We start from the raw sequence: 12866 nt of genomic DNA on the forward strand, positions 1-12866 counted from the left end.
TTTTAAGCTTGACCTAACCGTGGTGGCTGTAGCAATAGCAATACATTTTCAACTCCAGATGTTCTTTTTTGAGACATGATTAACCAGTTGTTTTTTTCCCTAATCAAGCATTTTTGACAACAATAAAAAGACAGTAACAATCCAGAAGTTGTCAGGGGCCCTCTGGTGGCCATAGGGCCCTCAGCAGCTGCTTATTTCACGTATTAGGTAGAGCTGGCACTGGGTACAATGGTAGACACTTGGTGCTTTAGCTAGCACAATGAGTATGAAAGGATAGCACTGTGCTCTTTACAGAGAGCTGGGAAGGTGTTCAGAGTATGCTGGTCACCCATAAAACCAGCATATGTTTTTTGAGTGCTGGTATGAGTGACCAGCTAAACGAACATGAGAACAGCATTTGGCCAGCATAAACCACCATAAACCAGCTTTCACCAGTATGGAATTCATGCTGTGTTTTTTGTTTCAGTGTACCACTATGATAATGCTAATTTTATAGATTTGCAAGTATTCATGTATTATCAGGACGATGCTAACACTAGTGTTCATTCTCTGTCCCACATTGGGTTTATGACTACTGCAGCTCTACCTTAAACACAGATGTTTGAAGCTTGTAAGACATTCAAGTAACAATTTCTTTTACTTTGTTTGTTGAAATTTACATTGAATCTTTCAGAAAATATTTACATTTAAACTTTTATTAGCTGTTTGCTAAGCTGTTATTTCTTATATGGGGAATATTTACTATGATTTTGGACATTTTGCATGAAATTTGTGACTGCTAACATGTTTATTCATGAGATCTTGCTTGTAAAATGTGATCAGAACATCACACCATTGTGGGAGATGGTAAAAGCGGAGCTACTCTGAAAATACAAAGTGTGCTCAATAACAATACTGTGAATGTTGAATATGCTGGGATGCCTTATTATTGAACACATGACTAAACTGTATAGATGTGCATTTTCAATTAAATCAATGGTCATTCTGCATTTTCAGTCGCTACATTGAGGGTATTCATAGGTTAGCATGCTAGCTATCTTCGTCACCTCAGGTTGTTGTATCAAATGTCTATCTAGCTAACAAACTTCACGCTATACCTAGCTTGCTGTTGTCATCATTAGCCAGCTTCTTTAAAGGGTTTCATTTTGGCTAAAATGCTACCTACCTAACTATGTAAGCAATAGGGGGCAAGGGTGATCACTAGGTATTGGAGCAAACCCCCAGACTGAGATGAGGGCATTTGAAGAATGTTGGATGATATTTTGATGCCGAGGGCAGGAATCTGTCACAAGGGCGGAGCCTAAGGAATTCAAAATGCTAACGAGCTTAACGAGCCTGGCGTGCTTAACGAGGCTACTACTGAAAAGGGGGGACAGAAGTTCGAGTGAGGGCAGAAATAAGTGCTGTAAACTACTTTCTGTTCTCTCTTTATGCTGATCCAGGAGTAAAACACATACACACACATGTACACAATGCTCTGGAAAGTGAGAGGGTGAGTGCCCGAAGAGGGCGAGGTCAGAGCTGCAGTTGTCGGAGGCTCTGAGAAAGTGATATGCTGAACAGCTGGGACACAAAACACACCCCGCACATACACACACACACACACACACACACGCATACACATGAGTGACATTTTCGGACATACACACACAAGGGCAGATGATGTGCATGCTGAAGTTAATGTCTCAAGGTCTGACCCCGGAGGCCTTGAAGGAGAGATGGAGAGATGGAAGGATGCTTTACTGAAGCCTGCAATCAGCTTCTGAGCAAAAAATAGCAGAACGTTGATCTTCTAAGCCAGAAGCACTTACCATCTCACACACACACGGCTCCACCAGCATCAGGGTTAGAGCTTAGAGCTGCCGAGTGATGGTCTCATCAGCTTCTGTCATGCAGACACTCTCACACACGCGGTACATGTGTGGTATATACTGCACATTAAAACTGCCAACCTAGACCGTAATGGGGACCGAGTGTGTGCTGCATGGTTACTTTCTCTCCTGATCACAACACATTTCCTGAGTGGCTACGGTCTAATAAATAATATCTGATTTATTCCCCTGGAATTTTTTGGGGTCATTGCCATCAGATGATATTGATCTACGCTTTTATTTTAGGGAGAGTGTTTTGAAGTATATGATCATTTAGGGTGTGGGGTAGGGAGTAGTGTGAGAAGAGCAGTATATATAATCCTTTATTCACAATATATATAAAATATATATGTAAAAGAAAATATATATACATAATATATATATATATACATAATATATATATATATATATATATATATATACTACACACACACACACATATATACATAATATATATATATGTGTGTGTGTGTGTTTGTGTGTGTCTATACATATACATATATATAATATATATATATATATATATATATATATATATATATATATATATGTTGTGATATATGCATAATACTGCTGAGTTTAACTTATTGGAGAAAAATGAAATATACAGTGTGCCATATCTTTTGTACAGCCCACATTATATATTTGTTTCAATATATAAAATTCAGCAAAATAAATATTGATTGTGTACATTCTTCTATTTTACTGATTTTTCTTTTGTCATAACTTATTAAAATGAAGTACAGTCAATGAGGTGAATTGCTAGAAGCCTCCATTTTGTAGTATTTTCAGTTTTGTACTTACTGACTCACTGACTTACTGATACTGAAGAATGCAAAGACTAGAAAAGATTAGAGATGTAATGATACATTCTGTGAAACCTGTAAAAACCTGAACCATTTTCTTTACTGGAGTTTGAGTTTACTTCCTCTAACCGTGGGTGGGTTTATGCATCATCGGCCTGTACATGATAAACTCATACACTGATAAGGATTAGCTTTACAGTAAAGGGACACTCTTGTTAATGGGGAGTATTTTCCCCTAAATATGAAACATGAACACTGAATATCTGATATAACTGATATAACTCATCTGTCTCCAGCTTAAAAAATACTGAATACTCACTCACACACATACAATGTATACACACACAATACGCATATACACACATGATATACAATATACACACACACACACACACACACACACATATATATATATATATATATATATATATTTATATATATATATAAAGACACACACAATACATATGTATACATACACACAGCATACGCACAATATATGTATCTACACACACAATAAACACACGTACACACAATACACACATGCATACTACACACACACATATACACACATACACACTCCCTTTCTTTATTTTGAACTTCTCCCAGTTTCCCACGCTCATGTATTACCTGTGTGTGTTTCCTAATTCGTCTCCCTCAGGAATATCAAACATTCCCACAATTAAAGTGCATGTGTGATTGTGTATGTGTGTGTGTGTGTGTGTGTGTGTGTGTGTGTGTGTGTGTGTGTGTGTGTGGTGTCTGCTCTGTTCTTTTTGTCTGGTGTGAATTGGGCACTATTTCCTGCTATGAAGCTCAAGGCGCCGACTTTCTCACCGCAGCACAACTATCAGGTACGTGTGTGTGTGTGTGTGTTGAAAGAGTAGAGGCTGGTCTTTCCTGAGTGCTATTGTCTCAGTCATGGGGGTAAGACCAGTTGCTCTACCTGATAATACTCGCACAAACAAAGAACTGAACCCGTCTAATCCCGGCGCTCACAGCTCTGAGCCAAATTTGTTTAGTGTGTGTAAAACTCAGCTGTTAGTCTGTTTTCTACTGAACTGTAAAATGTAAATTAAATTATGAGGGATGCGTCGACTCCGTCTGTAGCTGCAGTTCGTTGTAATGACAAAACAGTTCACAAACGACAGTGAAGCACAAAGTATACGTAGGAAATAATGGAGTTCATTACAGATGAACAACTATTATCTGTTAGATTTTGTGACGCATACTGTAGCCTACATGCTGTAATCATTTAACAAGCTCATTTCACATAAACTGTTATTATTTTTTTAATTATTTAGCTTTTTTCAGATTTTGTTCCATGGTTACTTTACAGGAGAAGGAAAAAAACTTCTTAACTATAAAAGTTTTTAATTCATTTTTGACCGTTTCTATTGTACAGAAGTGCAGAGAGGACTTGAGATCTTGTGATCTCAAGATAACAAAGTTGTTATCTTAAAATCACGACTTAATTATCTTATGATAAGTCATGATCTGAAGACAGTTATCTTGTGATGGTCTTGAGATCACGACTTGATTATCTTGTAATCTTAAGATAACATTTGTTATCTCGAGATCCCAAGATAATTAAATTATGACCTCAAGATAACAATCCAGAAAATTATCTTGAAAATTACTATCTTGAAAATCCAGAAAATTATCTTGAAAATCTTAATTATTATCCTGAGATCATGACTTGATTATCTTGTCATCTCAAGATAACAATCCAGAAAATTATAACTACTTCATGGCCTCTCTGGACCTCTGTACAATAGAAATGGCCAAAATTGTTCTTAACAAAGTTGTTATCTTGAGATAACAAAAATAATAACAAGATAACAGTCAACAACTTTGTTATCTTGAGATCACGACTTAATTATCTTGTGATCTCGAGATAAGAAAGTTGTTATCTTGACTTAATTATCTTGTGATCTCGAGATAACAACACAATTAAGTTGTGATCACGAGATAAAAGTCCTAAAAAACTGTAGCCACCTCATGGCCTCGCTGGACTTCCATACTTTTGGTCCATTCATCATGTATTTTTGACTTGAATTTTGAATTTTTGAATTTTGACACAATGTAAAGAGTAGCTGCCAAATTCAATTTATGTCAACAAATAAAAAAAACCTACAAAAATGGAAGTGCAAGGTTTTGTCCCGCCAGCGCTGATATAAACATTTCCATGCAGGTGGTGTAATTGGTTACCATTTATTTTAAGCAAGTATCAGATAAAGATAATATCTCTGTCAGAGCTCTATATAGGAAGTCAAAGGAAGGATGTGAAAATATAGAGCTTGACATTATCTGAGGTTTTGGATGTGGCAGAACATGATAACGCCAGTAGAGAGTGAACACTTCTATTATCATATCAGTATTGCTCACTGTTTATCAATTCATTTTTATATTCCCTGTATAACAGGGTTCTAATAGAGCAGCTGACGCAGCTCTAAACTACGCAAAAGTCAGAAACAGCTCTTCATTTATTGAATTTCCAGTCAAAACGGGCATTAAGTATGTTACTCGTTTCATAAAAAAAATCCTTTCGTAAAAAAGGAGAAAGTCAAAGTCAAACAAATGCAAAACCAAGAGCTTCCAAAACTGGAAAATGGGCCTCCTGCCAAACACCTGGAGGAGCTGGTAGACCCCATAACTGCCCCATCAGATAAACAGCACTTAAAGTTTTCATCTCTGAGAGAGAGGAGAAAATCAAGCTGCTTCAGATCTGAAAACATCCACAGGTGTTTCTGTCCATCCTTCCACTGTGAGAAGACGACTCAGCGCTATGGGTCTGAAAGGATGTGTAGCTGATCAAGAAGAACCTCACTGAGAAAAGGAGACGGACACATCAAACAAAGAAGCTGAACAATGGACTGACCACCCCAGAGTCCAGACCTCAACACCACTGAATGTGTTTGATTACTTCAGAAAATCATCAACCAGCTTCTAAGACTGAACTTTGGAGGAGTGTCTGCAGATTCTTTGAGAAACTGACTGTGAGTCTAATGGAAGCTGGAATGAAGGCAAGAGTTTCACAAAGACACGAATAGTGTTTGTGTATTTGTGTTATAGGACTGTAAAAAAAAGCATGTTCCCACATTCTGGGAGACATTTGGGATTGAATGGATTGAGACTTAAAGTGGAATTGTTCAGACCTGCTTTGTATTCCTGAAACTCCTTTCTTTCTCCCTGAACACAGACGGACAGACGGACAGACTGAACCTATAAAAAGCCAAAATGTGTGTTTGTTTGTGGATAATGGTGGGGGGGGTACACTAAAACCAAAATGATAAAACAAACAAAACTCTCTCTCACACACAGAGTGAACAGGTCCCAGCATGCCCTGAGGACACATATGTCTCTCCCCTCCCCCTGCCCCCCTCCCCCTCGGTTTGAATAATAAAGCTCCATTTGCATCTCTAAAGCTGGAGACACAAACGGGCCAAACTTTGAATAATCACAGCTCTGAGTCTGACGTGCCTGCACTGCTGCACCGCTGCCAGTCTGGGCGAAGACAGACATACAGACTTACGGGTGCATGAGTTCCTCTTTTTCAGGACGAAACCTACAGGTTAACCTGCACTCTCAGAAAAAAGGTACTGAACTGTCACTGTTGGTCCCCTTAAGGGTCTTCAGGGTCTTTAGTTAGAGAGCACAACAGTATCATATTTCATTGACACCCTGTATCTTCTGTAGGCCTTTTATATTGGTACTACATTTAGGCACTTACATATTACTGCTGTCGGAAGAAAACCTCATTTTCTCCCGACATTTTTGTTGTTTTTCAGTTTTTGAAATAATTTGAAAGTGCCTATTGGCCTTCACACTGTGTGCAAATTTCAAAGAATGGACCAAAAGAAACGGCCCAAAAAGACTTGGAAAAAAGTCTGGTCTTCCATTGACTTACTTTAAGAGTAAAATAGGTTTTTTCCTTCTCCTGTAAAGTTACCATTTTGGAGATACAAGGTTTTCTTCAGAAAACAGTGATATATATAACACATATGGGACATATTATTAAACTAAACATAGATACTTACATATGTAATACATATGAGACATTATTACTACATATAGATACTTACATATATATAGTACAACATGTAGATACTTATGTGTACACAATGTACGGGATATATTATTATATGCGGGATATTAGTATTATGTATGGGTGCTTACATAAATATAATACATATGGGACATTATTTCTACATATAAATTCTTACCTACACAAAATGTATATTGGACATATTGTTATTACATAGGGGTGCAAACATACACATAATTAATAGATACTTACATATATAATACATCTATAACACACATGTAACTCTTAAATCCTGAGAAAGTACTAAAGCAAACCTGAGTGTGCAATGCAGAAAAAGTGCAGTTATAATGAATGAAAAGTATTACAGGTCCCTCCCTCCCTCTCTCTCTCTCTCTCTCTCTCTCTCTCTCTCTCTCTCTCCCTCTCTCTGTGTCCTGCGGGTGCAGATTCCACTAGCGAGATGTTCCCACACACACACATACTCAGGCTGTCAGAGATGAAATGTTTCTACTCGAGTGCCTGCAGGCCTGAAACTGCACTGTGGGCTTCAGTTATAAGATCAGACATCTGCCAGCACTGCAGTGTATGATGTGAAGATTAGCCTGTCACTATTACCCAATCTGTGTGTGTGAATCTATAGTATTGGCAGATGACTCACACCAAAATTGCACTTTAACACCAAAAAAGTGCTATTCAGTCTGGCCCTGGGCTGATAATTGATATTATCACATATCACGATCATTTAAATGACTGCCCTTTATGTAGGTATCGATATTACGCAGATTATCATTCTTTCATCCTCTTTCACATGCCATGTGATTTTGTATTGCTTTTTTTCTTTATTCATTATGTTTATTTAACAATCACTGTAATCTACGGTGAGTTCAGAATATATACCATAAAAAAGAGTGCACTTAATTACATGTTAAAGCAATAAGCCACGAGAGGCCGTGCGTTACTGCGATTTTACCACGGGAAGGGTGTTCTTAGGCATGCTTCGCTTCTCATTGTGCCTAAAACTCCTTTCCTGTGATAAAATCTCAGTAACGCACGGCCTCAAGTGGCTTACTGCTTTTATAAAAGAGTGGCCAACAAAAAATATGACAAAAACCACAGCTTCTTAGAAAAAATGTAAGTTATTATTAATAATAATCGACATAAACAAGTATTCCACCAAGAAATGTAGTTCCTAGAGTGCGGTATCGTTGCCAAGCACCCATGGACCACTGAATGAGGAGAATGTTCGGTCGCCCATCGCTGTACACTGCGGTCGTTTCATGAATTTATTTTAACTTTTTGTCATATAACAATGAACATATGATAACAGCACGGTTTTAATGCAAAAACCTTCACTTTATAAGTATTTTTGGTCACCAAATCACCACCCCAAGTCTTATTTAGCACCAGTCCAGCGGCCCCTCTTCTCACGCTGGGGCTAAATCTTAAATGGCTCCTTGCTCACTACATAGTGCACTACGGAGGAGTTTAAATACTGGATGCTGCAGCCCAACAGAGCAAAATACAGCTAAGAAACAGTGATTTGTAATCAAGTGATGCACTGTTTGGCTGTAAAGGCTAGAATTTCTAAACTTTCATAGCTAGAACACTATTTAGGGAGTACAGAGCCGTTTGGGATTCAGTTTGGGTTTCACGCAACTTCTGACTGAAACACGAACGTTTGAAGTGTGTGAGTCATTCAAGCGACGTTCTTTAGACTTTTATTCTGCAGTTTTACTGTTTACTGCCCAAACATACAAACACACATAGTAACGTACACAAACACACACACACAAAAACACACATGCCCAAACATACAAAAACACACACACACACACACACAAAAACACACATGCCCAAACATAAAAACACACATAGTAATATACACAAACACACACACACACAAAAACACACATGCCCAAACACACACAGTAACATACACAAACACACACAAAAACACACATGCACAAACATACAAACACACACAAACACACACATAAACACAAAAACACACATGCCCAAACACACATAGTAACATACACACACGTACAAACACACAAACACACACACAGTAACATACACAGACACATGCAACACAGACATACGCACAAATATACACATGCACAAACACATATAGTAACATACACACAAAAACACTTATACACAAACACCCCAACACACACAAATACATGCACATACAAGCCCACACATGCACGAACGCACAAACACACACACATACACAAACACACATGCGACATACACAAATACACATGCGACACACACAAACACAAATATACACATACACAAATATACATGCAAAAACACACACACATGCACAAACACACACACAAAAACACACATACATACGGATGCACAAACACACAAACACAAGCATGCACACAAACATAGACACATACACACATGCACACAAACACACATACATACACATACACACACAAAAAAAACCTACACACACACACGTATATATACTCAAGCACAAACACACTCGCAGAAATACACATACACACCCGCACAAACAAACGCTCATAGACACACAAAGATACACATATACACACGTGCACAAACACACAGAAATACACACAACACACACGCGCACACAGAGCGTCGCGTCCCCCTCACGCGCCCACTGATTGGTTAATGAGCGGAACTTCTTTCTTCTGTCTGCCTTTTCTAGTCCCTCTTTACCAACAGCACGAACTAAAACAAACTCTCAGAAACAGAACCCAGTCTCTAACTCCAACTCTCTCTCTCAGTAAAACCGTGTGGGGTTAATAAGAATAATAATCATCACACTATATTCTTCTGTTTCATTCACTGTTTCTTTACTCCAGCCGAACGGTTCTCCGCCTCAGGCGGAGGGATATCAGGTGAGTGAGGAGGCGGGAACTTTTCCGAGCTCGAGCGTGTTTAGCCGCAGTCATTCAGAGCGCTGAACGCTGTGAGAGGTGCAGCACGAGCGAGGATACTGACCGTTATTTATTTATTCACCAACATATTTATTTATTTCGCTGATTTCTTTTACGTTTCTGTCTGTTTTGTTTTGCCTTGACGCACTTTTAACACGTCTGGACTCTGGGAAGTACTGAAGTCGGACTCTATGAGAACTCCCGGAGGAACTTTATCCCGTCTGTGAGGCTGAAGCGGAGAGGAATGAACCGTTTCTGTGTGATTTTCATATTTGTGACTGTAACTCGCACTGTGGCAGAAGGTGAGCAGAAACAGCCTTTTATTAAACTTTTATTTTCGAATAAATCCTGTGTGAAGTTGTAGGCTTGTTTGGAAACACGAAGCTAAAGTTTGGTTTCTTAATCGCCTACTTGTACAAATTTCCCCGTTCCACCTTAAATGGTGCAGCAATTACATTCTGGCGCCTGAGGCACCAGAATGTAACTGCTGCACCACTTAAGGTGGAACGGAAAAATCGACCAAGAAGCTCGTGAAACGTTTCTGTGAAGCGAAAAACCCAGTTTTAATCTCCCTGACTGAAATCTGCGCATCATTTTCCCACGATTACCGTTAACGCTAAAGGGCAACTCCACCGCTTTTTCAAAAGGTCCACGTAAGTAACGTTAAACGGTTAAGATGTAAACAGTCATTCAGAGTGGTTTGGTGTGAAACGCTCAGTTGTAGAGGAACTTACCCAGTCAGAATTGTTCACAGTGGTGGTGACAGGAACCAGACGTCCACCTCTAAAAGCTCTGTCACAGAAACTTAGCTGTTACGTGAAGTGGTTATGAATCCGCTGCCTGGTGTCTGAGACATTGTTTTACGATAGTTTTGCCTTAAGCTTTTGGCTTAAAACATATGTTTTAATATACACTGATGGCGGATGGGTACATTCCGAGGCAAAATAGTCCCCAAATTTATTTTACCAATTTCAGCCTATAAAAGCTTAGAAGGCTCGTGTAAGTTCACTGGTAGTTTTGGATAGTAAATAAAATTGCATTGTGTTGTAAACATGGTGACCCCTGGTTCCTATCACAACCACTGTAAAGACATCTGAGAGCCATTTCACACCAAACCACTCTGAATGACTTTGTTTACATCGCAGCCACTGGATTGTGCAGAAAATGTGAACTTTTGGTGGAGTTCCCCTTTGAAAACGCATGTTACTGTTAGTTATAGTAATGGTACGCGCATGCTCAGTAGGACCGCTGCACAGGTAGGACAAATTGTTGGAATAAGGTTCGTGCAGACTGACTGAATCAGAGGCCGCATCTCAAATCACTCTGTTGCCTACATAGTGCACTGCGTAGGTGATTAAACTGGCCCAAAGTAGTGCACTTAACGTTAGCCAGGGGATTGTGCAGCTTTGGCTGGCCTTTATTTCGTGACCTGCAGCCGGATCAGTGTGTCCGCTCAGGAGGCAGCTGTTCTAGCTGAGGGTTCTGTGAGGGAGGGAGCAGTTTTAGCTGAGGGTTCTGTGAGGGAGGGAGCAGTTCTAGCTGAGGGTTCTGTGTGGTGTGTTTTGACCCGTCAGTCATTTCTGTAGCGTTTACAGTCCGTGTTGGTGTCAGTGTTACAGGTTGAGTTGCGGTTTTATCGTGTTGCGGTTTTATCGCCCTCCTGTTTCCGTGTGTGAGGGATTAATAGGTTTTCTATGGCATGATGCCACAAGTGTGTGAGGGGGTGCGTGAGAGAGTGTGTTGGGGGGAGCGGGATTGAGGGGTGGGGGGTGAGGGGGCGACGCTCTGTTGTTCTCGTGCTGCTGAACAATAGCTCGCGCCGCTGCTTTATGGCTCGTGCTGCTCTGATTTCTTTTTTGTCCGCGCTGCAGCTGCCGTGCGCTGTTTCCCACGGAGCGCGTGCAGGGGAAAGAGAGAGGGGGGGGGCAGAAGTAAGGAAGGGAAGAGGGGGGGGGAGAGAGAGAGAGAGAGAGAGAAAAGAGAGAAAAAGAAACAGAGAATGAAAGGAGAAAGAGAGACAGAGAAAGAATGAAAGGAGAGAGAGAGAGAAAGAATGAAAGGAGAGAGAGAGAGAAAGAATGAAAGGAGAGAGAGAGAGAAATGAAAGGAAAGAAAGAAATAAAAAGACAGAAAGAGAGAAAGAAAGAGAAACAGGCACAGAGAGAGAAAGAATGAAAGGAAAGAAAGAAATAAAAAGACAGAAAGAGAGAAAGAAAGAGAGACAGGCATAGAGAGAGAAAGAAAGAAAGGAAAGACAGAAAAAGAGAGACACAAAGAAAGTTAGAAAGGAGAGAGAGAGAAACAAAGAGAAATATAGAAAGAGCAAAAAGGGGAAGGGAAAAAAGACATAGAGAGTCACAGAGATAGAGTCATCGAGGGAGTTATAGAGAGAGAGAGTTATATATAGAGAGAGAGGTAAGAAGCAGACAGTGAGACAGACTCTCAAAACATTAATAGACTCGGATTCAGACAGGAACTGAAAGTGCCAGTCATACAAGAAAAGTCATGACCTGAAGAAAACAGAACCGCTGCCAATCAGAGAGGAAACACACAAGGCTCGATTACTGTGAGAGAAAAGAAGAGAGCCGGAGAAAAAGAGGAAAAGAGAGTGTTAGAAAAGAAGAGAGACCTGCTGCAGCACTCATACTGAGCCTGAAAATCTCCCAGTCTGTTCTGTTCAGATGCTCTAAGGCCCAAATTCGGCCTCACGGTCCAGACAACAGTCCCCAAACCCCAGTCTTAAAGGGGAACTCCACCAACTTTTCAAAAATGTTGCATAATTCCATCAATGTAAATGAACTCATTTGGAGTGGTTTGGAGTGAAATGGTTGATTGTAGAGACTTAGGTTTTTTTTACAGTGGTGGTGATGGGAACCAGGGGTCACCATGTCTACAACACAAAAATAGACATTTTATTTACTATCCAGAACCGTCAGAGAACCTGCACATCTTCTGAGTTTTTATATGGAATGTTGATGATGGCAAAATAGTCATAAATGTGAAAAATAATTTCTTTGGGGACTATTTTACCTCACAACACCCTGTGTGTATCCTTCCGCCATGCATGGCTTAAAATAAATGGATAAACAAGACGTTTTAGGACGTTTTATGTCACCAGTAAGTTTATTCATAGCCATTTTGTGTAATAACTTTCTGAGGGAGCTTTTAGAGGTGGACGTCTGGTTCCTATCACCACCACTGTGAACAGTTCTGACTCTGC

General features: G+C 39.7%; 1 protein-coding gene across 1 annotated transcript in view; it reads left to right on the forward strand.

Moving 5' to 3' along the window:
• The first annotated feature begins 9673 nt into the window (after positions 1 to 9673).
• notch1a (notch receptor 1a) overlaps positions 9674 to 12866 on the forward strand; it is a 31761-nt gene continuing 28568 nt past the window's right edge. Inside the window, 1 exon segment of the mRNA XM_036588233.1 lies at positions 9674 to 9948. Within this exon segment, the coding sequence (XP_036444126.1) occupies positions 9891 to 9948 (58 nt within the window). The 5' untranslated portion in view covers positions 9674 to 9890.

This window comes from Colossoma macropomum, unplaced genomic scaffold, assembly GCF_904425465.1.
Source record: "Colossoma macropomum unplaced genomic scaffold, Colossoma_macropomum, whole genome shotgun sequence".
Classification (NCBI taxonomy): Eukaryota; Metazoa; Chordata; class Actinopteri; order Characiformes; family Serrasalmidae; genus Colossoma; species Colossoma macropomum.